At 34.8% G+C, this 25,714-nt stretch overlaps 3 protein-coding genes across 7 annotated transcripts in view; all 3 read right to left on the reverse strand.

Moving 5' to 3' along the window:
• zgc:66447 overlaps positions 1–5,587 on the reverse strand; it is a 31,316-nt gene extending 25,729 nt beyond the window's left edge. For 2 of the 4 annotated variants that reach the window (XM_087280184.1, XM_087280182.1), the window contains exons 1-2: positions 5,436–5,587; positions 4,346–4,909 (exon numbers count right to left, since the gene is read on the reverse strand). In XM_087280184.1, coding sequence (XP_087136310.1) covers positions 4,346–4,905 — 560 coding nt within the window. In that variant the 5' untranslated portion in view covers positions 4,906–4,909; positions 5,436–5,587. 4 annotated transcript variants of the gene reach the window in all.
• znf711 (ZFX family zinc finger ZNF711) overlaps positions 1–25,714 on the reverse strand; it is a 280,678-nt gene that overhangs the window by 71,394 nt on the left and 183,570 nt on the right. The gene's annotated exons all lie outside the window — the stretch shown is intronic.
• tmsb1 (thymosin beta 1) lies at positions 20,625–25,417 on the reverse strand. Its single transcript, NM_001165918.2, has 3 exons — positions 25,324–25,417; positions 23,659–23,768; positions 20,625–20,952 (listed from the first exon to the last, which is right to left on the reverse strand). Exons 2-3 carry the CDS (start codon positions 23,756–23,758, stop codon positions 20,912–20,914), a joined length of 141 nt encoding a protein of 46 aa, NP_001159390.1. The 5' UTR covers positions 23,759–23,768; positions 25,324–25,417; the 3' UTR covers positions 20,625–20,911.

Below are 25,714 nucleotides of genomic sequence, written 5' to 3' on the forward strand. Positions count from 1 at the left end.
GATTAGGTTATTAAAGGTGTTTTCCGTCACTACTTGTTTAGCCTGCATTAATGAATTCAGTTTAAGCTGCACGACTAATCTTTAAAAGACTGGGATCTTAACACCCACACAGAATAAATTATAAATGATGGTGATTTGCATGTTTATTAATCCTTTAAATTGCTACATCCAAATCTGTGTTTGAGCAGCGCAAAAATCCAGAAAGTAATTCAGTTTTTAGTATAAAATCAGCATCATATGCATTTAACTTGATGCTCAAAAATTAAAGCTGTATGCAGCAATAACATTTTAGCCAATAGATAGTGACAAGCAGCCATCAAAAATATGCCACTGAATTTGGGTTGTACAAATTAATGTTAGATTTATACATTTAGCGTTATCAGCAACAGAAGTAGTAACAGTGAATCTTGCACAGCACTGAATGTTTTACAATTTATTTTATTCAGATGATTATTTTATTCAAAGTTCTGTTTGTTAAAACCGAAAGTTTCTTGCAGAGCTGTTTTTGTAATAAATGGAAAGCAAATTACAATTGTTTCCTCCCTTTTTGGCTGATTCAAAAAATGGTCCAATCCGTGGCTAAATAACCATAATGTGAGCCGAACCGTGAGATCCGTTACACCACTAATAAACACAAGAAGGTATCAAAATAGAACAATGTTATGAATTTAACAGCACAACTGCCTACTAATGTTTAACCAATATATATTTACTTATCAATAAACGAAGACTTGAGAAAATGTTCAGGTCACCGTTTTGTTAACAATAAGCTCTTTTTTCCCCCTTTCTGGAATTAGCAGTATCACATGAAGCATAAATCCACCAAAAGCTGCTTACCGCCGCACCAAAGACACAATCCCAATGCTGCTACCAAATGGAATATAATTCTATTACCTCAAAAAAAAAAAAAAACAGATACGGACATATGGAAAGCTAATTGGCCAACTCACTGGGATACTGGCTGGATTATTTCACTCAAAAATAAAGCCTGCATCCGTGAGATTAGTCTGCATGTTAATACCAGAAAGAAAAAAATGTATACACATTAAAAAGCCTTTAGCATTTAATTAAGTATATTATCAAATTAAGGTGTAAAACTGCTTCATTTTAGAAATGCTGTACTTCCTCATGTTTAAATGCAAAATCACCTCCTGCAGAAATCCATCCTCACTGACATTAATTACAGTTATTAAGTTTAGATTTATTTTCAGTCTAAGTAGACCATCAGATAAACCACACTGAATATACGGAGTAAAATGCACTGTTAATGTTTTAAACTTTCAAAAAAAAAAAGAAAAATGAAAAATTCATTGGGCTGAACAAACCTCTTTCAATTGCCCATCCCAAATCTTCAAAGAGGACTTCATAATGCAATTAACCACAGGGAATAATAGTGTCCTGACTATTGTTGGTCATCATTGTGTCCCAAACTCTATGGTGGCACAGGTGCAATACGCCACTGGACATTCTGTGTAGACAGAGTAAGCTCCCATTGCCTTTCAAATCACACCCACATTCACTGAAGCATCAAAGCGTGATGGATTCTGTTGAATACGTGATAATATATTCTGAACTATGATGGAAGGTAGCAACTGACATCTATGGTAGGATACAATTGAAATCAATGGTGGTTTCCAACATTTTCTTATGTTGTGTTCAACAGTACACAAACTTGGAACAAGTGGTGGATTGGTATAGGATGACATAAGTTGGCCAGCGGAGAAATTAAAATGGTCGTGCCCAACTGAGTCTGGTTCTCTCAAGGTTTTTTTTCTTCACTCTCCTATCAGGTGAAGTTTTTTTTCCCTCTCCGCTGTCGCCACTGGCTCGCATGGTTCAGTATTGGTAGAGCTACGCATCGATAAATTTGCTCTTCAGTTTTTGCACTCTCAGTAATGATTTTAAAATCACACTGAACTGAGCTAAACTGAACTAAACTGAACTTAAACACTAAAACCTGAACCACACTGTTCCAGTTACTATGACCATTTATGTGAAGCTGCTTTGACACAATCTACATTGTAAAAGCGCTATACAAATAAAGATGAATTGAATTGAATAAGTTTTATTTTTGAATGAATTACTTTTAAGTGTTGGCCCTCAAATTAAAATGGTCCTACTTTACTTGCCCCCACGTCATTTCAAACCCACAATACTTCCAATCATCTTCAAATTAGGGCTGCACAATATTGGAAAAATCTGAGAATGCTATATTTTGTTTTATATATTGCGATATGAATATCATTTCACAAGACTTTCGTTAATTTGTGAGTGTCAAGTTATTTTCTATGCAGTGAATATGTCCTAAAGTAAAAGTCTAAAAGTATTCAAGAACAGAAATTTAACAATCAAATGTAAAATAACATGTTCATCATTGTATAAAAAATCTTTATCTTTTAAGCTTTAATAAACATTAATAAACAAAGATCTAATACTGTGACATGAATGTTGCAGATTCACACATTGCGTTATCGATGCACAAACAATACATTATTCCGCCCTACTTAAAAACATAAATGCATGTATTCTTTAACAAAATCCTTCTTACAAATGTCCAAAAAAGATCAAATTGAAAAGATCCTTAAAAAAAAAAGTGATTATTAAAGATGCTGCAAAATCTAATGGAGCAAATGAATTCAAGCCTTACAATAGGATTGCTTTGTTTAATAACACCAATAATATAGGCTTAATATAGACTTTAATTCAAATCTATACACACAAATGCTGAGCACATTGCATGTGGTAATCAGATTCTAAAACACATATGTGGTCTGCACAAACCAGTGTGGATTGTTCTAGCATGTAATTTGCCAATGACTATTACAAGCAATGTGACAGTTTATGTGTATAATTGCATGTAAGGTTTCAAGATAAATATTGTATTTGTAATATTGTATTGTAATATTGCTAATTCTGCGCCAATTTTTTTTACATATATATATATATACCTTTATATACTAATCTGCGGATTCATGTATAATGATTTTGAAAGTATAGTAACTTAAAACATTAAATAAAAATAATAACTTCAAACTTTTATTTCCGTTTTACAATGCAAAATTTGATGCACTTATTTGATAAACAAGTCTCTCATATATATATCTACTAAAAAAGAAAATATTACTTTACAAACTGTATTGTAAATAAATTTACTGAATTACTGAAAAAATACTGAAATTAATATAAATACTAAATAAATATAAATTTACACACATTAAGTAAACCAGTAAACAAATTAGTAAATCAGTAGACTCGATGGGCTAAACAATCTACTGAAATCTATTGATTTCTACACATGGGTATGGATTTGGATTTGCAAATGACTGCAGAATGTCAATTTTTGGGTCTATCTATCAATTTAAAGCATTGGCAATTTTGATTTATTTATTTTCAATAAATATTTATTATTTATTTTCAATAAATACTGACAAACAAAAATAGCCTGGCCACCAATCACCAAAACTATTATTATTATAACAAGAATTTGAACAAGAAAGCAAATTGCCATCCATTCTATTGAATTCATATTCATTCTTAGATTTTTTTTTTTTACATTACAAGTAAAAGTACACTGTAAAAAAGTCTTGCTGCCTTATTTTTTATTGAATCCAATTACCTTTTCTAGTCATCTCAACTTACATTAATCCAACTGACTATAAATATTAAGTTAAACTACGTATGTAAACCTGATTAACTAATAGAAATAAGTTAAAGCAAGAAAATATTTGTTATCTTAAATTTTGGTCATTAATTTTTTTTACAGTATATAGCAGATTCCATACATGAAAATTCACTTATTTTACATTTTTCAGCGCTACATGATATTTTCTTTTTTAAATATTTCCCAAATGATGTTTAACAGAGCAAAGAAATTTTCACAGTATGTCTGATAAATGTTTTTCTACTGGAGAAAGTCTTATTTGTTTTATTTCGCCTGGGAAAAAAAGTTTTTAATTTTTTAAAAAACATTTTAAGGTCAACATTATTAGCCCCTTTAAGCTATTTTTTTTCGAGAGTCTACAGAACATCATTATTTATTAACTTGCTTAATTACCCTAACCTGCCAAGTTAACCTAATTAACCTAGTTAAGCCTTTAAATGTCACTTTAAGCTGAATACTAGCGTCATGAAAAATATCTAGTAAAATATTATGTGCTGTCATCATGGCAAAAAAAACATCAGTTATTAGAAATGAGTAATTAAAACTATTACATTTAGAAATGTGTTCAAAAAAAATCTTCTCTCCGTTAAACAGAAATTGGGTAAAAAATAAACGGTGGTTAATAATTCAAGGGGACTAATAATCCTGACTGCAACTGCATGTATAAAGATCAATAAAACCCACCAACTGTCTTCATCCTCAGCTTTAGCACATAACTCCAAGTCAAGCACATCGACTTCATCCAGGGCGGACTGGTCCTTACTTGCTTCACTTGCTCCCAGCATGCCTGAATCACAGTTACTTGTGACAAACCATCCCATGGTTTGTTTGGAGCCAGAAGAACACGGTAAGCTTAGAAACCCATCCTGCTCCTCTACCCTGGAGGTGTCAGGTAGTGGAGACATGTCTTCACTGCCACTGCTGTCTGCTGGAGGAGAGAGCTCCAAGTTCCCAGCCTCCTCTGCTCCGGGAGAAGTGTCCATGACTTTGTGCAGGTTATTAATATTACTTCCTGCTTTGAGGTTGCTATTGTTGGTGCCTCCAAGCACTTGTTTTCTGCTTCTGTTATGAAGGGTTTGATTCTGGACCTCCAGCTGCCGCACCAGATCCTGTAGTTTACGGACTTCCTCAAGCTCCACAGTGGTCAGGTTTGGGTCGAGTTCAGGCTCAGAATTGGACATCACCTTGTCTGTATCACCATTATCCGCTGGCTGAATATCACTTCCACTATCAGGGACCACCATTCTCCTGCAATATGAATGTACAGTGACAACATATGTGTTTCGATAATCAAATATATACTGCAACATAATGTACATGTTTTTAGATAGATCAATTGCAATAAACTAATAAAACAACTCTTTAATCTTCTTGTGTTTCCACCTAAGCAAATATATATTCTCCACAAACTGCTTCATAAATAGTATTTTATCCAATTCTTAAGTAAATAATGGCCAAGTGTTAAAGTGCTGGCAAAATGTTCCCAGCATTGAACAATGACACACAAGTTAGCAATGCAAACCAACCAGCAAACAAATGAGGTTTGCTTAGACTATCAAGGATGTTCTTACTGAATTACAGAAAAAAAGTTTCCAGTGAATTACTCTGTAAAGATAATAAAATGTGTTTGTGTTTTTTAACCGAAACGTGTTTAATAGATAAAATGTTTATGCATTTACATGAACATTTAGCTAATGTTTATGTCAAGTAGAGTGTAAAATGAGCAGCGCTTACAAATTAAATGATCATCAGCACAATAATAAACATACCTCACCTCTCGCCACAGTTTCGGCAAATGTCCGATTTATTATTTCAATATTTTAACAAAATAAATCGATTTTAAAAAGGTAAAACCGCTGTTTTACCGTTGCTATGCTATAAACACAGTATTTTGGCTGTGTTGAGCTAGTTAGCTCGTTTGCTATCGTCGTGGGGGTGATGGACACCATTTGAACCAATCAAATTAGACCGCCAGCCCACTGCAGTAAGCCACAGAAAGTATTTTGAAGTGTAGCCCCACCTAGTGGACGTTTGCGTAGCTCAACGCTCAGTCAAAGTACCCGGTGACGCTCGCTGTTGTAAAAATAACCATATAAAATATTTATGCAGTTACTCTTATTTAGAATTTTTGTACTTGTTAAAATTTATCAGAAAATATACTGCACATTTTTCTGAACTGTAATTATTTAAAAACATTTTGCGTTGATTATAGGCTATTCCAGCAAACACCCGGACACTTTTTAATTGAACTTGTTTCTTTTAAATATATTCACTTTTTAATAATTCTTATCATTAATACTTTTATTTTAGGTTGTGAAGCATTTAATGCATTTTAAAATAAAAATAAAATAAAAAATAAATAAATAAATTGCGCTCATTGTAGTAACATTTCTATTCCAGTAGAGAGAGACATGATCAAAGCAAATTTTCTCTGCAACTTAACTACTGCATACTTTATTTGTTTTGTTTAATCGGAGCAATAAGGTATTAGGCTAGAATTTTTAGGCTACTCTTTTCATTATTTTTTTCATTGGAAATTTACAGCTATTCAAATCCAGATTTAAACTTTCAATTATTTAGTTTAAAAAGACCCATGCTCCTGCCTTCAAATTCAATAAATAAAATTTTTTATTCGAAATTCATTGAATAGATATGAAAGTTAATTATCATATGGAAACTGTTGGCAATACACAAAATAGAGAAATCAATTTGCTTTTGAAAAACACCACTGAATCATTTTAACTTCAACTGTATATAAATCAGGGTTGACCAACCCTGTTCCTGGGGATCTTCTATCCTGCAGATTTCATTTGCAACACATATCAAACACACTTGCCTGTAATTATCAAGTGATGTTCAGGTCCTAATTAATTGGTTCAGGTGTGTTTGATCAGGGTCGAGGCTCTATTCTTTATTCTCCATTGTTGCATCAATTTTTCACCCCAATCTTGTAAAAGAGAAGAGTCAGAAAGTCTTCTCCATCAAATCCTGAACATTCTCAATTAAGTTAAGGTCTGGACTGTGTGGTGGCCATTCCATGTGTAAAAATTATGTAACGTGCTCCCTAACCACTCTTTCACAATTTGAGCCCTATGAATCCTGGCATTGTCATCTTGGAACATGCCTGTGCCATCAGGAAAAAAATTCATTGATTGTTGGGAAATTCATTGTGTCTTTCTGAATTTCTGATGAATGCATTACTCTAATTTATATTTATTTGAGTAATTTCAGTATTATTATTATTGTTATTATTATTATTATTATTATATTGTATTATTACCCATACCTGTGGCATTATTTTCAGGTATGTGTGCTTTGGTAAATAAAAAGTCATTCTATGTAAATGCAGTCAGAGATGAGAAGATAAATTAGAAGAGCAGCATTAATGTTACAATGTGGGTAGAGTTATGGAGGCAAGGCCATAATAAGGACAGCTGTATTCTGTTCTGTAACTCATGATTTGGCACACCTGCATGTGCGCCCACACTCATTTGAAATGACATCTAACAAATATGAGTACCCATGAACTTCAGCTGAACTTACAGTTGACAGCTCAATGGACAGTAAACAAGATATGTTTGTTGAGCATTGTTTTTTGGCTTTTGAAAAGTCATCGCTTTTGAAACAGGAAGGAAGGACGACCTTGACATAGGTAAGACCCCCCGATGGACCCTGGGACTTTATTGGTATATATATATATATATATATATATATATATATATATAGTTTAGGCAAAAAAAAATTTCCGATAGTCTACAGAACAAACTATCGTTATACATTACCCTAACCTGCCCAGTTAACCTAATTAACCTAGTTAAGCCTTTAAATGTCACTTTAAGCTGTATAGAAGTGTCTTGAAAAATATCTAGTAAAATATTATTTACTGTCATCATGGCAAATATAAAATAAATCAGTTATTACAAATGAGTTATTAAAACTATTATGTTTAGAAATGTGTTGAAAAAATCTTCTCTCCATTGAACAGAAATTGTGAAAAAAACAATAAAGGGGCTAATAATTCAGAGGGGCTAATAATTCAAACTTCAACTGTATATAGGTGGGATGTATAAACCAATATAATATGACGTGACTCCTGTTTATTGCTTATTGTAAGTTAAATACCCATTAATTTATTAGATTGTTTAGAAAAATTACATCATTTTATTTTTTAAATATAGCTATGGTTGCCAGAATTTTACATTAGCAACATAATTTGCTGTTAGCCGGTTAAACAGATTTTTTTGGTACCATTAAAAAAAAATTAATAATTCTTTTAAAATCTCATTTATACAATCAGCACTGAAATGATTTCTCAGCCCTCTTATTGTCAGTTAACAATCCACAGCTCTGAACAGTTTAGCTTTAACCCTAATTAATTACACCTGATGAAACAAAATTCTACTTTTTGTGCAGTGGCATGTCCTTCAACCTTGTTTAAAACCTACGGGAGGTAAGTGTGTTGAAGCAGGGACTCTGCAGCCCTCCAGGAAACACCCAAGCTGACGCCAAACAATTAGCACCAACGAAACCCCACTGTGTTGTCGCCTTGTGTCAGCTCAAGTCTGGACCAAAAAGTACTAAACAGACAGCAGCCAAATGATGTGAAAACACACATTTTGCGCCTACATGGAAGGAAGATAGAGTTCTTAATGTGAGTGGTGACTGAGCTATATATTGTGTGGAAATCTGACAGTTAGGCTGTGTTCCACTTTACTTGCGAACTTCCCTAAGTACTTCCCCTCAGGGGAAACCCCGCTTTCATTTTTCATGTAAACAAGGGAAGCTTACATGGGCATACCCTGGACCCCTCGATTTGATTTTGGATTGAATCTACTCTAGCATCTATACTGTATACTTTATATGTGCCAGAATGCAATGCACTTGTGTCATGTAATTAATGGCATAAATCAGAATCAACAAGATAGAGGGAAGTGATTGAAGGGCATAAAAATGTAATTCTCTGATGTGGCATCATGGGATAGAGTAGTATCCATAGTATTCGCATTTCAGCATTTCACCAGAAGTAGTAGATACTTGTCTACTGTTTTCTGAATACTATGAATTCGGACATAATACTCAGCTTTAGCATTAATTGAAGAAAAGTATGCAGTTTCGGACACAGCCTAAGTCTCTCTTTGTTGGAGAAGTTACCATTTTTGTTGAGTTATGAACCAAAGCTTTCACTCTATAACCTCATCCATCTCATTGACTTGAAAGTACACCATTGATTAAATTACATAAGCGTCTACTAGCTGAACATCTAAATGCGCTTAATGGAATGCCCTAAAACCTTGAGCACTTCAAATTCTTCACTGTTGTAATGTCACTTTCGCATTGCATTCTGGGATAAATCGATTTTGGGGTTTGGTTAAGAAGCAGACTTGCTCCCCAGGTCAAGATTGGACATGAATGGTGTCTGCATGTAAGCTTCCCTTATTCACTCGGCGAAGTGGAATGCACTTTAAAATGTTGGTGGGTGAACATGCTTAGGAAAGTTTGCCAGTGCATGTCTTAAAGTGGATTGGAACGCAGCCTAGAGAGTGAATATTTAAGGGCGTGATTTCCATTGTTTTCAGTTCCCATATTTATCAACACACAGTCATTCGTACGATGGGATTGTCTGCATGCGAATGTTTCATAAATCTCAAGTTAAACTTGTGCAAGTTGTTTTGTGTGCTCGGACCTTGATAAACAAGGCCCATCATGTGAATAATGACAATAGAAATGTACTGTGTTATTCTGTATTTAAAATATAAAATATCCAGCCTTTTAAAGAAAATTTCTCAGCATTTATGATTTATATATTTTTTATGCAGTGGCATATTAAGCAGCTGTATACGATTGTTGATTAAGCAGTTTGTTTTATTTGCAGCAGATACAATTCAAATTTATACTTTTATTATAATCCATTTAAAATAAGCAACTCTACATTTCCCAAAGCAGAAGGTACAATTTCATATTAATATAAAGTGATCTCTCTGTCCACTTTAGAGCATAGTTAGTGGCAAATATACTTCAGTTCACAAAAGATGTCATTTTAAGGAATCACAGAGGTTTGGGGCTTCACCATACAGGAATACATACATAATGGTTTAGCTTTTATTAATCTACTTTTAAAAAAAATAAATAAATAAACTGTCAAAAATAACAGCTAGTAGTCTTCATCAATGTTGGGGAAAGTAACTTGAAAGTAATCGTAACAAAGGTTCTTTGTGTGGGAAGAAGAAGACAGGGTCAGCGTTGAGGTAAGTAACAGATTTTTATTTTCTCTTATTCACTGCAAAGGACAGCTCCCACTGTGAGGTTGTCGCTTAGCTCTCTCTCTCTCGACTGTTCCTCCCGTTCTCTTTGTCTCTCCGGCCCAATCACTAGAATAAACAGGTGTTGCTTATTATTTCGGATTGGCCTGCTGATTAGCCGCCGGGCTCTGAGCATGCTCTCCCCCTTTATTGGGTATTCGATCATGCTTACCTCTCCACAGTAATGTATTACAATATTGAGTTACTCCCAAAAAATGTAACTAGTTGCGTTACTAAGTAACTTTTTATGGTAAGCCTTAGAATACTTTTTCATACCTGCTAGAGGCTTGATCTCTTTCAGAACTTGCATGGTATTTTTCTTTTTTCTTTTTCTTTTTTTTAAAATAGAGGAGCTCTGCATTTAACAACACACTATATAAACTACACCTTCATTTACCTTTAAAAAAATAGTTTAAAAAATTAGAATAATGTTAGCTTCTGCGAACGTCCTCACCCTATACATGTCATATGGGTAATTCTTTAACTTCGAGCACTTTTAAGTCCTTTGATCATATATCCAAAAATATATATAACTTTGTTCTAATTCCTCTTACTTTGTCAAACTAACGATAAACCTACTTTAAATTCATTTACTACTTTTTATTATAGTTTTTTTTTTTATTCAACCTTCTTTTAGGTGTCAAAATCACTGTTTTGACCTTGTCGCACACCCAGAGTTTTAAATTTAAAAAATAAAAATACCATTTTAAAATATTATTTATCTGGTATCTATTAATCTATCCTAATTAAGCACAAGTGAAATGATTTAAATATTTTATAGTTATTAATGTGAGACTATTATCAATATTATTTTTTATACAAAATATAGCTGTCGCACAGTATCAGTGTCATTTCCACCACAACACTATAATGTTGCTTTAAAAAGTTTGTGTGAAAGATTATTGAGGTGGTTTCTTTGAAAATGAATAGCGCCATCTGAGAACATGTTCAAGATGGAGGGAAATTAATTTTTTATCAACAACACTTGAAAAAAACAATTGAAAAAAAGAAAAATCAGGATAAATATTGCTTGATAAGAAAATACATTTATTCTTCGTCATTTCCAAACATGTTGTATCTTCAAAGGTGTTTTTAAAAACCAAACAAAATAAAGGTAAATAAGAGTGTTTTGTATACATGAAAGGCTAGTATCAATTCAAAGCTAATCAGTGAAGATATTTTTCATTTTTTAACAACAAACTGTTGAAATGTCATTTCCACTACTGTCATTTCCATAACCACACACATTTTAAAAAAAATATTTTAAAATTTCTTATCATACATTAAAAGTGTATTCACAATGTTTAAGTTCATGCTCTATTTAATATACAAATTCATTCATTTTCTTAGTCCCTTTATTAATCCGGGGTCGCCACAGCGGAATGAACCACCAACTTATCTAGCACTTTTTTACACAGCAGATGCCCTTCCAGCCACAACCCATCTCTGGGAAACATCCACACACATTCACACACACATTTATACACTACGGACAATTTAGCCTACCCAATTCACCTGTACCGCATGTCTTTGCACTGTGGGGGAAACCGGAGCACCCGGAGGAAACCCACGCGAATGCAGGGAGAACATGCAAACTCAACACAGAAACGCCAACTAATCCGAGGATCAAACAAGCGACACAGTAACCTTCTTGCTGTGAAGCGACAGGACTACCTACTGCGCCACTGCGTCGCCCCAATATAGATATTCAGTTTAATTTTTTCTAATAAGCTCTTAACCAAATTAGTATTAAATTTTAGAGTGTGACAGGTGTACAATTAAGCATACAAGTAATTTATTTCATTGACTCATGTATAATTATGTTATATATTGTGGAAAGATTGGTTAAACTACATACAAAAATGATCTTAGAAAATGTTTGACTGCTATCATTTATTTCATTTTGAAATAAGCTGTATATTGAGATGTGGTGGAATTGACATTTGTTCAGTTCACGATGGAAATTTTTTTTAAAATATGAACAATTTATCTTCTTATCTAAGTTTGTCCTCTACAGATCTTAAAACTAGACAAATTGTTTAAACTTATGAGGCAATGTTACATTAATTTTGAATAACTCAACTTCACAAGTGCCCATAGTTGAAGAATGGCCCGTATACAGATTAATGGATGTTAAAAGCAATTTGTTTGCTACCTTTATATTTCTGTCTTATTAGTTCAGTAAAATCAGTGTCCATTGAAACAAGCCCATTTTCTTCCATGTGTTTAAAATAATGAGAATAGTTCCATCACAGAAATGAAAATTACACTCATTTTAATTCAGAAAACTATTTCTTTAAAGCTTATTAATTCACCTAAAAAGTAACTTGAGTTACTGTTTTAAAAAAGTAACTCAAATTTTATTACTTAATGTTTAAAAGTAATGTGTTACTTTTTACTTTGAAAAGTAATATTATTACATAACTAGTGTTACTTGTATTGTGTTACCCCAAACACTTGTCTTCATCACGATGTGCAGCACTGACATAACAGAAGTCTTGGTATTTACACTAGCATCTGTGTTGACTGTTAATCTGGTTATTAAATAAAACAGGCACACACCAACTACATAGGTAGGGCTTTCAGCTTTTTTTCTATAAACACACACATACACACACACACACACACACACACACACACACACACACACACACACACAGCTTTGGCATTTATTTTTTACTTTCCCTTTCTGTCTCAATGTCAGATATTGACACTTAAATGATATCAAAGCTTTGAAGTCAAAAACATTGACATTTATTCTTTATTACAACTTCATTACAGAGTTTTATTAAGTTTTTCAGCTTCCTTTGACAATTTATACATTTTATTCATTAGTTGTTTTATTTTGTATACATTTTTCATAATGATGCCAACTGTCATTTTAAAAAGTTGTCATTTTTCTTCTTGTCTTCTTCTTCATCTCCTTCTTGGGTCTTTGGGGTTCTTTTTTTCATATTCGATGCATTCATGTACATTTCAGACTGTTGACAAGGAGAGTCCATAACATAACATCACAGACCTGCAGAGATTGCAGAAAATGCCTCATCATGTTTAAACATGGCACAGTAGAGAGTGTTAACTTCTGACACATAGAGACAAGTTTGTACATGATCCCGTTCACACTGAAGCTGTAGTTCAGCAAGTAAGAATAAAAGAAAGTTGTACAAAAGTATGTGACGACACCATTATGTGTCATTAGGTTTAATAAAACGCAAGTTTTGGGTGTGGTTTTATGTCTGCGATAATAAGGGCTGCTTTTCAGTCTATGAAAAAATAAATTCATTGAAATGCTCATCCTTCACTGCTTGTGCTGCTGTGGAAATCTGTGTGTTGTATTATTGTATGCAGTTTCTTAACCAACTGTAAAGCAAGCAACCCAGGCTCATTTTGAAAATGTAGCCCTAAATAAATTTCTGGAGAGCGCCAAATATGTGCCAGGAGCTATTTTTTTTTTTTGCAGTTTTTGTTTTCGCGAATTCACCAGAGGCCGCTGTTTTTGAGATCTCAAATTTCTCTCGCAAGTGCCATTTTTACCTGCTGCTGCTGTTGACTGACTAAAAATCTACTGAACCACCCACCCACTTCAATAAACCCAACTGATAGTGTTTTGAAAAGCAATCCAGAAAAAGCAAAGCCCTCGCCTGATTTTTACCACATTTTCAGATTTTACCACATTCTCACCCTGCTATTTACTTGTTTATTTTAGTTTTTTGGCCTTTTTTTTCGTCTTACTTGCTTTCAGGAACTGTTCTTCATATATCTTTATACATTTGAAATGTTACAAACACTGTCTCACACAAATATTTGGTTGTTCTTCTGTATCTGATCTACATCTAATGATTTTGACACAGCATACAAATATGCTTCTCTTTAGACATGACCACACACGTAAAGTGTTGTGAAAACACATTCTTGTCAAGTGAAAGCAGACTTCGGCTGATTTATCAAAGATAGCTCACACTCAGTTACATTAACTGTACTATAAAACAGCAATCACATGCTCTTTTCTGGGAATTCACTCCCTCACACACTTGGCACAACTTACTTTTTATACAAGAACAAAGGTGTGGTAAGCATACAGCAGTTCCTTTATTAATATAAGTAATAAAGGAATATTGTCCACCAAAATTTAAATTCTGTCATATATATTTTTTAAACTTGTTAATAGATTATTATTCTTACAAAATGATGAGAGACACTGACTTGAATATCAATGCAGGTATTTATTGACTTGAGCCAAAGCCCTGCAATGTTTAGTTCCAATACATTTATTTGTGTTTCAAACAAGCCTGAAGGACTTGTGGTCAGGTGACATGTGAGAATGCTGGACAACGGAGTTGAGGATCCAAATGTAGTTTTATTAAGAGAATTGTCTAGCAATTAAGAGTCAATCAGGAACAAACAGGTGTATCTAGAGTAATCCAAGAAATGGTTGGTAAACAGGTGAATGGTGCAGGCGGCTAACTACATAAACAAAGAAAAGGTCAAACCAGGCAAGGCAAGGTAAACATGCCATAATGTTCACTAAACAGTATTACAAGACACAATGTGTGTGTGTGTGTGTGTGTGTGTGTGTGTGTGTGTGTGTGTGTGTGTGTGTGTGTTTGTGTGTGTGTGTGTGCGTGTGTGTGTGTGTGTGTGTTGTCCTTATAGTCCACAACATCAGTCCACAATGATCTTCTGGTTGTATGTGTGTGTAATCAGTAGGAAACAGAAACTGGTGTGTGCGAGGTGCATGCTGGGAGTTGTAGTTCTTGAACATGGCATGTGTGTAGTTCTGCAGTGATCTGCCCAGGCTTGATCGCTAGTAATTGTGACATAAGGTTTGGGTTCAAGCTAAACTGTGGAGAGCTGTGGACCTTCAGCAGCTGATTTAAGCCCTGGTTACAATGTGTGATTTCAGCCATGATTTGGTCATCTGAGACAAATTAGGGTGATCTTTGGTCATTGGTTTGACATGTTTAACAACAAATGCATAACAGCAATCACGATGAAATTTTTCCTCCGATGAAATTCTGGCAGTGTCAGAACATCTCATACATTTGTGTGACATTAGCTATGATGAGTGGCAATCCAAGAACAAATAGGAGCGCTGAATCTGATGACAACTGTAAACGACTGCAGGGAAATGTCAAAACAGTACTTTTTCTAGTTTAAAATTGCGGCATGGTGTGAGTAAAAATACCACAACAGACTGTTTATGTTTGCTGTGAGATTTTAGAATGTGGGTTAGTGAATGTGTCGTGGATATACAATGTCAAACTGGATGATTTATCTTGCTTGTCTGTGTTTGGCGTATCTTCATTGTCATTCTGTCTGACATTATCACAACTAAGATCTTACAATCTGACATGGCGATCATGTTTGTAGTTGACGTCATCTCAGATCTTTACTTAAAGGTGCAAAAGGTGATTGTCTTCGGAAACATGTTTTGCTGTGCTGGTTAAAGTCGCTTTACATTCCAAGTAAATGATACAAACATATTTATTTGTATTTTATACTCTAGGTATAGTGTAGGACTAAAAAATGCTTGTTCAATCAATCGGGTTGAAAATGATGATAGCATATCAGCGAATAAAGATTTATATATCTTTAGTCATGCAAATTTCCTTTATAAATTAGCTTAACTACAGCGACAACACATATCTTCTATTCCACTATACACACTGTCCATTTCTGATAGCTCAATTATTCCATTCTGTGCTGCTCCGGTTCAGTCAGTTTCGCTTTCTACCATGTTGCTGATAACAGAACAGTTACTGTTACACCCCTAACATATATGCCTATTACATAACCATCATACAGCTGTGATATAGCTTATTTTGTTGGATCAGATTTGCTTTTTCAGCACATTGATCTGATGATCTCATGGGTGCTTTCACACCTTGTTGATTGCTCTGAAACTGCTGCGTTTCCCCCTTAATTCAATTGGACATGTTAACATGACAATTACATTTGGATCCAGAGTCTGAGATCACCTAAATGAGGTGGTTTTGGTTCAGAAATGCACACTGGACCGGTGCGGTTGTAGTGAGAAAGCATGCATATACGTATATATACAAGGGTGGGGTGTAACTTTTACTGGGAAGAGAGAGAAAATGTGCCCTTTACTTGTTTTTTTTTTTTTTTTTATCCGCCTGCCGTCATTATCACTAAGGACACAGAGATACTGCGTGTGTTGTTGTGCTCATCTGCATCCAATAACTTTGCATGCATGCTCTAAAAATACCTTGGTGAATGTTCTAATGAGCATGTATTGTAGTTGAAACATGTTTTCAGATAGTGATGACATGCCGAATAGCAACAAATGAATTACAGTCAGCATGGATGAAAAAATGTGAGCTGGAAGGTTCAGTACAGTATATTAGCTCAGGTCAGAAACAAAATATCTTGTCAGTTGGCACCAGACAGGGGCAATGCCATGTGAAATGAAAATGTTATGTAATGTTGAAATTAAATGTTAATCTAAATATTTACATTACTGCCTGTTATAACGCAAAAACACACCTAGTTCATGTTTTCATATCTTTTTTCTCATTTTAGACAAACAGCATTAGAATGAACATCTCTATTTTTGCTTTCACATCTGGAATGACAAGATCTGTTTCTACAGGCCTTGTGTTAATAATTTAGAACTCTGGATGCATTTTTACAATTTTTTTTTGCTTTGCTAAATGAGTGTTTTATATTAAACATATCAGTTCACACTTTGTTTAATCAATTACCGTATTATCAGATATAACAGATAAGAAAGCAGTTATTATTTATTTAAGCCGCTTTTCCACTATCAATCCATTTCAAGAACAGTTTAGTTAAATAACAATTGTTTCTCCACTGAGCCTAGAACGGTGCGGCACGATTACAAACCATTCTCGACCTGAAATTCTCCGGATGGTTAGACAACCATGCTAAACTGTGTCAATATATATATATATATATATATATATATATATATATATATATATATATATATATATATATATATATATACCAACCCCCCAAATTTTTCTGTTTTTTTATCCGCCTGTCTTTATCACCACTGTGGACACAGAGAGACTGCTCTTGTTGTTTCCATTACTTTTGCATGCATGCTCTAAAAATAACTTGTGAAAGTTCTAATGACCATGTATTGTAGTTGAAACATCTTTTCAGATAGTGATGACATGCCAAATAGCAACAAACTAATTAAAGTCAACATGGATGAAAAAATGTAAGCTGGTTTGTTCAGCACAGTATATAAGATCAGGTCAGAAACAAAATATCTTCTGTCTGTTACATCAGAGGCAATGCCAGAAAAATCTAACTATTTACATTACTGCCTGTTATAAAGCACGAACACGGCTAGTTCACTTTGTCAGATTTTTTTTTATTGTTTTAGACAAACAGCATAAGAATAAACACATCTATTTTTGCTTTCACGTCTTGAATGACAAGATCTGTTTCTAAAGGCCTCATGGCAATGGTTTAGAACACTTGGTGCATTTTTTTTATTTTTTGCTAGAAGAGTGTTTTATACTTAACATATCAGCTCACACTTTGTTTAATCAATTACCATTTCATCAGAGATGACAGATAAGAAAGCAGTTGTTATTTATTTAAGCCGCTTTTCCACTATCAAACCGTTTCAAGAACAGTTCAGTAAAGTTACGGTTGTTTCTCCACTCAGCCCAGATTGGTGCGGTACGATTTAAAAATCATTCCAGACCCGGAATTCTTGGCTGAAATGTGCCAATAGATTCTGTGTGTTGACTTAGTGGCTCTATATATATGTTCAAGGGTGTAACTTTTACTGGGGACAGAGGGAAAATGTGCCCCTTTACTTTTCAAAATCTCGTCTTGTCCCCTCATAGCCCAAACCCCCGACTTTTCCAGTTTTTTTTTTAATTCGCCTGTCGTCATCACCCCTGAGGACACAGAGAGACTGCGCTTGTTGTTGTGCTCGTCTGTGTCTAATAACTTTGCATGCATGCTCTAAAAATAACTCGGTGAAAGTTCTAATGAGCATGTATTGTAGTTAAAACATTTTTTTAGATATCGATGACATGCCGAATAGTAACAAACTAATTAAAGTCAACATGGATGAAAAATGTGAGCTGGTTGGTTCAGAACAGTATATTAGCTCAGGGGTGCATTTCTCAAACATCAACATAACTCGCAGGGTTGGTAACAACTTCTTTGGAAAAGAACCCCACAATTTCTTTGTGCAAGAGATCTTGTCATTCAAGATGTAAAGGCAAAAATACAGATGTTCATTCTGATACCGTTTGCCTAAAAACAAGAAAAAAAATGACATCATGAACTAGGCATGTTCTTGCTTTATAACAGGCAGTCATGTAAATATTTAGATTGAAATATTTGAAACTTTAACATTTCTGGCATTGCCTCTGATGTAACAGACAAAAGACAGTTTTTGAAAACCATCGTTTGCCAAGAAGGTCGCAAGTTGTGTCGTTACACACATAGTTTGTTGATTTGGTGTTTTGCAAATCCATCGTTCCAATGAACATTCGCAAACTGTGCTTGTTGTTGTGCTGGTCTGTGTCTAATAACTTTGCATGCATGCTCTAAAAATAACTCGTGAAAGTTCTAATGAGCATGTATTGTAGTTGAAACATCTTTTCAGATAGTAATGACATGGCGAATAGAAACAAACTAATTAAAGTCAACATGGATGAAAAAATGTGAGCTGGTTTCTTCTGTACAGTAGATTAGCTCAGGTTAGAAACAAAAAATCTTCTGTCTGTTACATTAGAGGCAATGCCAGAAATGTTAAAGTTTAAAACATTTCAATCTAAATATTTGCATTACTGCCTAAAGCAAGAACATGCTATTTCACTTTGTCATATTTTTATTGTATCAGTATCAGAATGAACATCTCAATTTTTGCTTTCACATCTTGAATGACAAGATCTGCTTTCTATAGGCCTCGTGTTAATGATTTAGAACTCTGAATGCATTTAAATTAAATTAAAATATTTTGTTAGAAGAGTGTTTTATACTCGACATATCAGCTCACACTTTGGTAAATCAAATACTATATTATCAGAGATGACTGATTTAAGATTTTTAAGATCAAAATTCAGGGCTTCTGGTAGTACCTAGAGTAGCAAAGGAGATTAGGCCTTTTTATTTATGGCTTCTAAACTCTGGAACAACTTTCCTGGTAAAGTCAGAGGCTCAGACACACTCTCTCAGTTCAAAACTAGAATAAAGACCTATCTTTTTAGTAAAGCATACACACAATGCATCACATTAGGGTATGATGCATGAATGTGCTCCAAGCAGGAGCTGGCTTGACAAACCACCTGCAGGACACACTGCTCCTGTCTTAATGCACCACACATTGTGTTAGAAACTCTCATATGCTTTACATAAGCATTACATATTTGTTTCTATGTTGAAATAACTGCTATTTTCATTTATTACACTTAATTTTTGCATCACCTTTAAATATACTATAAACAGCAGCTACGCTAATTATTTTCGTTATTCTCTATTTCCATCTGGGGAGACTCATTTCGAAGTCCCAAGAGATTATGCAGCATTGATGCGATCCAAGACCTGTAAAGAGATGATCCCAAGATATCCATAATCCTGGACCAGACCGTATCCCGAGCTGATGCTGTGGTCCTCTCATGGGGGAATGGAGTGCATGAGACTGATTCCTAAAAGACCACCTTGACAGACAAGTGCCCACATTGATCGTTTGGGCCAGACTGACCCTCCACCGGTGGCCTACTTACACCTGCAGCTTCTCCACGACGGATGTCCTGCTTCTCCAGCCTCCGGCGCCTAGACTGCAGCTCCACACAGGACGTTTGGCCAGAAGAATAATGATCATGCCCAACAGATCCTAGTTCCTCACAAGTTTTTTTTCCCCCGTCACTTGTCAACTGGAGAAGTTTTTAATCTTCGCCACTGTCGTCACCGGCTTGCTTGGATTGGAACTTGTGGAGGAGCTGCGCTTGATTTGCTCTTCAGTGTTTGAATTTTCAGCAGTAAAACTTAAACCACACTGAGCTAAAATAACCTGAACTTCAATTCTAAAATCTGGACTTCACTAAAACTATGTTAAGCTGCTTTAACACAATCTACATTGTAAAAAACACTCTATAAATAAACATGAATTTAATTAAATAAGAAAACAGTTACTATTTACTTGGTTGAAGAGTTAGCACTGAGGTCCAACTCATTTCCACTGACTTCAAAAATGTCTTTCTTCGCCCCTACCATTACCATGATTACTTAAGTATTTTAGGTTTTGTCAGTTAAGTGGCTAATTTGTACAAATTAAGTCATACAAAAATGTCCGATTTTAAAAAGGAGGCGTGGCACCTAACCCCACCCCTCACCGCAACCGTCTTTGGGTGACGATAAATCGTACTAAATTGTACGAATTAGAATTCACATGAATTAGCCAATAAAAAAAAAAGTAACAAATTGCCGTGAGATTGCATTGGTACTTCAGGTTTTGTTATTAATACCCTAACCTCCTAGTTGTAAGGTTTAAGACCACAAAAAGTGTTAACTAACAGATTTTCAATGACTTTTTTTAAGTAATGAGTTGCGTTATCAAAAAACATGTATTATCTTAGCCAGATATTTTTCCAGGAAACCATTGTTAAACTTTCTTTTCACAAAGATATGGACATTTGGACAAATTGTAGAGCTTCTGTATTCTTATTTATTAAGCAAAAATATAATCTCACATGTTATTTAAAGAAGAGCCAACAGAAAACGGCACCAGAATGATATGGGCATTATCCATCTCCTATACAAATCACAAGTTTAAAAAACTGAAGATATCCACAGTTGCGATGAATAGATGATACCTCAGTGTTATGGCTTTAAAGCTGCTGTTAATATGAATCTCATATACAGAATTAGAACTGATGTGTAGATCATGGTACAGGAATTGTGAGGATGTGAGAATAGGTGTGACGGGTTAGATTCATTTTGCCCCCTCTCCGGCCTTCTTCTCTTGCTCAATATCTGTAAAAAAAAAAAATGAAATAGGAGTAGAAAACAATGCCAGTGCGAATAGATTGACTTCCAAGATTTAAAACGAAATGTTAGGATGAAAGGTCTGAGGAGCATCAAAATGTACAATGCAACAATGAAAGGGTTCATTTTGTGTCATCTAAAACCTTTTGAACACCATTGTTATACTGTTTAACAACTCCTATTCTCATCACACAACTTTCAGAGGAGTTGAATTGTTAAATTAAATTATTGAATTGTCTTTTTAAATAAGTAAATAAAAAACAAAGCAGCTGCTTGCCATCGAGACAGCAATAAGATCCAATAGACGCCCGTTCACTCCAAAATGGTGGAATTGTTGGGCTGTTGCTGGGCGCTGCTGTTGCAATGGAACGTTCTATTGAGTGTCGCCTTTTGCTGATTCTAAGCTCATTGGTATAACCAAAGACTATAGAATACACAAGATATGTCACTTGTGTAGTTTTGAATGGGGAAAAGTTTAAAGGTCAAATGGAGAATGAAGCCTCGCCTTCAGGCTGATTTATACTTCTGCGTCAAGCGCACACATATGCTACGGTGCAGCCTACGTGTGGACACATGGCCCCTCGCTGTGGCACACCTCTTTAAAAAAATGTAACGCGTACACGTAGCGCAAGCACTGTGATTGGTCGGCTTGGTAGCACTGACGAGTATGGGCTGAGGGTGAGGGCCACGCAAGTGTGATGCAGCGGGTGTCCTGTACAGAAGGAGTCCCATGAATGAGTTCCTGATGTTTTGTTTACCTAATGATTAAAGTTGTTGCACTTCCGCCGATTCCAGCCTCAAAAATGAGCGAGTTTGAGTCACTTGTCCATAAAGGAAGTGTTCAGAAAAAACAAAACACCAGAGAACAAAACTCGACACAGAGGAACATAAACACCACACTGCCAGCAAGCGTTTCGGAAGTGTATTGCAGAGCAGCAGAAACAGTGTGCAGAAGTATAAATGCACTGCTACGCGCAAGGCTTGCACCGTGGGTCACGCCGACCGTTTGACGCAGAAGTATAAACCAGGCTTTCTAGTACAGGAGCCAATCAGCGATCAATATAGAATGAAAATTCTCTGGGGGAATCAGCCACTAGTTTCTGCAGATTTTAATTGATTTGAATGTTTAGAAATGAAACTAAAGAGACATTTTTTGTTAAATTTTATTGACGCTTTCTAATATGAAATTAAATAGAAAGGTTGGCAAGCAATTGTGGAGAATTTGATGTTTCTCCATTCATATAGAATGCCTACTGCATACTGCCAGAGAGGCATTTTAAAAATGGCTGCTGAGTGAAATGACTTGCCTTAAAGGGACTTTGGTATAACTTATCATTTAAAAACATTATATCATCATACAATGCCAGCACACACAGATCTGCAAGATATCTTTCTGTTTATTTATTTTTTTTCGTTTTGAGGAAACTGTAAATTCAAATTCAGATGTAAATGAATCGCACAGTTACTTCCACTGAATGAGAAAAACAAATTTTAACTTTAGCCATGCAGTGGAAATAATTTAAATAAAAACACAATGCTGTTAATTTACTCATAGGATTCTTTCTTCAGCAGAACACAGAAAATTATTTTCACTCATGCTCCTTATCGATCAATAAGATGGAGTCAGAAATGCAAATTAGTAAGCGTAAAAAAATCCCCAAAATAAATAAGAATTTCATGATGCAAACCAATTACATCGCCTCAGTCGAGAGGTCCTGTAGTAAAACTGCACTGATGTTAATACAGTTTTATTATATCTAAGAGCAAAATTTACAGTTGAAGTCAGAAATATTAGCCACCCTAAATTATTAGCCCACCCCATTTATTTTTCCCCCCAATTTCTGTTTAACAGAGAGAAGTTTTTTAAACATATTTATAAACATACTAGTTTTAATATCTTAATTCTAATGACTAATTCCTTTTATCTCTGCCATGATTACAGTAAATAATATATCAGCTTAAAGTGACATTTAAAGGCTTAACTTGGGTAATTAGGTTAACTAAGCAGGTTTGGGTAGTTAGGCAAGATATTGTATAACGATGGTTTGTTCTGTAGACTATAGAAAAAATAAAGCTTAAAGAGGCTAATAATTTTGTCCTTAAAATGGCTTTTAAAAATAACAACTGCTTCTATTCTAGCAGAAATAAAACAAAAAAAGATTTTCTCCAGAAGAAAAAATATGATCAGACATACTGTGAAAATTTCCTTGCTCTGTTAAACATCATTTGGGAAATATTTAGAAAAGAAAAAACAATTCAAAGGGGGGCTAATAATTCTGACTTCAACTGTAGGTACAAATGATTGCTTCGCTTTATAAGATCTTTTATGCTGTGTTTCTGACTTTGAAATTGATTCTACATTTTTGTTCTACTTAAGAAAGACAATCTTGGGTGGCCAGCTGGCAAGTAAATTAACTGCTAATTACTGAGTGGTCTATTACTGTAATGAAAAATGAAGTTTAAAGTTCATAAATCCCGCTGCTGACGTTAATCACTGGAGTTCTTTTTGATCCTCTCCTGTGTACTCTTCACCTTAGCCAGGTGAAAGAGACAGACAGTCTTATCTTAGAAGAATTCCAGTGTGCGAATATTCTTGTAATGTTTGCTTTGTGTCAGGTCAGCACACGACTGTGCAAGGCTAAGCTGTGTTCTGGTACAATGACTTATGAGGGTGAGGCTGTCAAACTCGCTTACCCTCTTTCGTCGGAAGAACGTTCTTCTCCTCTGTGTTTGTCTTTTTTAGACATTTTTTGTCAAAGTTTTGCACTTCTGCTTTGACAGGGTTATCACTCATTTTGAAGAGTCTGCAAGAAGTCAAGTAAGTGAATCAGTTAATTTCAGCCTCTAAACACAGAATAAACTTATTCTCTTCTAAACATTCCTTACAGCTGGTTGTTCATGAATCAACATTTATTTAAGGTATGTTTTGTTTAAATCAAATTGTCTGCTATTTGTAATTCTTTTGTTTTGTGCATTCCAACTACCCAATGCTCATTTCCTCAAAAATGTAAGTTCAAGCAATCTTTGTCTGGACACGTATACATACTCCACCCTCCCCTCAGGTATGTGTTCAAAAGCTAGGTTACATAAGCCTTTATCAACAACACTGACAAAAAAAATTAACTATAAAGTATTGCAGCAGTGTCTCTGTGTGTTTAAGGGCCAAATGTCCTCACTTGCATAGAGAAATATCACAGCAACCTGCGGACTGGTCATTACTCGTTTAAAAGGCTTAGAATTCAACCACTGTTGTTTACCCATGAGTAAGCAACGTTCTAACGCTACAGAATTTAGAAAATATAAAAATATGAAAAAAAGAGTGTTTACTGCGAGAAGTTGGGTTTAAAATAGAAAACAAACAACTATATGTTTATGGAAAGTCCTCACAAGGACAACAAACCAGATGTGTGGGTGTGTGTGCGCAGGGAAAAAGGTGTGCTGGAGCTTGATTTTTGTATATTTAAATATAAATATAGATATACACAAAAAGTCATTTTACTAAAACATTTTGTGCAGCCATGTTTAGTTAAGCTAAATATTTCTCATATTAAAGTTCTTAGAGTTGTATATTAATATGATGTGTCAAAATAAAAATGTTTAATATTCCGTTACACATTGAATACAGTAAATGATAATACAGTTGTTTTGAATTGAGCCTCTTATGTATTGAATACCTTAATGCCTTACTGTATTTTTGGAGCAACACTAACAGCAGTTCACCTCACAAACACCATTCTCTAAACAACATTAGAACAATCTCTCACCAAGCATACATGCATACAAATACAGTAAAGAAATACTGAATTTGGGCGGCTGTGTGGTGTATTTCCTAATAGGTATGATCACGATAAAGGCAGTATTCACCACACCCAAGACTCGTCGCCAAAGAGCAGAGATTTTGCAAGTCTGCCAAATCTTTTGTTATAACTATTCTTTTGTAGTATTTCTTATTTATGTTTTCCAGTCGATGACGTGTTTTGTTGCAACTGTATATTCCTAAAAGCTTTTATGCGTCACGAGAATTATTAACGGACTGCTCAGCTCACAATGCACACCTTATCTACCGTTACCGTTCGACACAAGAAAAATCCAAGGGCGGACACTATCTAACGTTGTAACACTTCACTGACAGGTGTGCACAAACATAAGCTCCCATAGGCTATGCTTTAAAACGAAAACCATTCCCTTCACATTACTACACGCATGCTATTAAAAGCATTACATAAGTAATATAATTAAATGTTGATTCATAATCCCATTAATTTGGAATGCGCACATACTATCAGCAAGTTACAAATGGTGTACAGAAGAAAAGGAAATTAAAGGAAACAAAGTTATTAATGTATTTAAAAGACTTACCTGGCGTTGCCTCAGAGCTGTAGTACAAAATATATCTTAGAATCTCTGTACAATGCTTAGAGGGAGCAGCTAGGTTAAATAGCCCCCACACCCTGTTGCGCAACAGCACGGATGTAATCTGCTGCTCAGTCTGATTGGTCCAATTTGTCAGTACTGTATTCTGAACAGACAAACCTGTGCATTGTGTTGACGGTAATCGAATCTGAAATGTGTGGGGATTCTAAAAACGGAAACGCAATTGCGGGAACACTAAACACGGCCAAAATACAGCAGTTAAATAGCCTATGTATGCAACGTTTTACAATGATATACCAGCAGCACCACCTTGTGGCGATAAACATTCCCTGTAACGAGTATTTGACTCATTTGACACCACTGACTCAACGAGACA

The sequence above is a fragment of the Danio rerio genome, chromosome 14 (genome assembly GCF_052040795.2).
Source record: "Danio rerio strain M-AB ecotype USA chromosome 14, GRCz13ab, whole genome shotgun sequence".
In the NCBI taxonomy this organism is placed as follows: domain Eukaryota; kingdom Metazoa; phylum Chordata; class Actinopteri; order Cypriniformes; family Danionidae; genus Danio; species Danio rerio.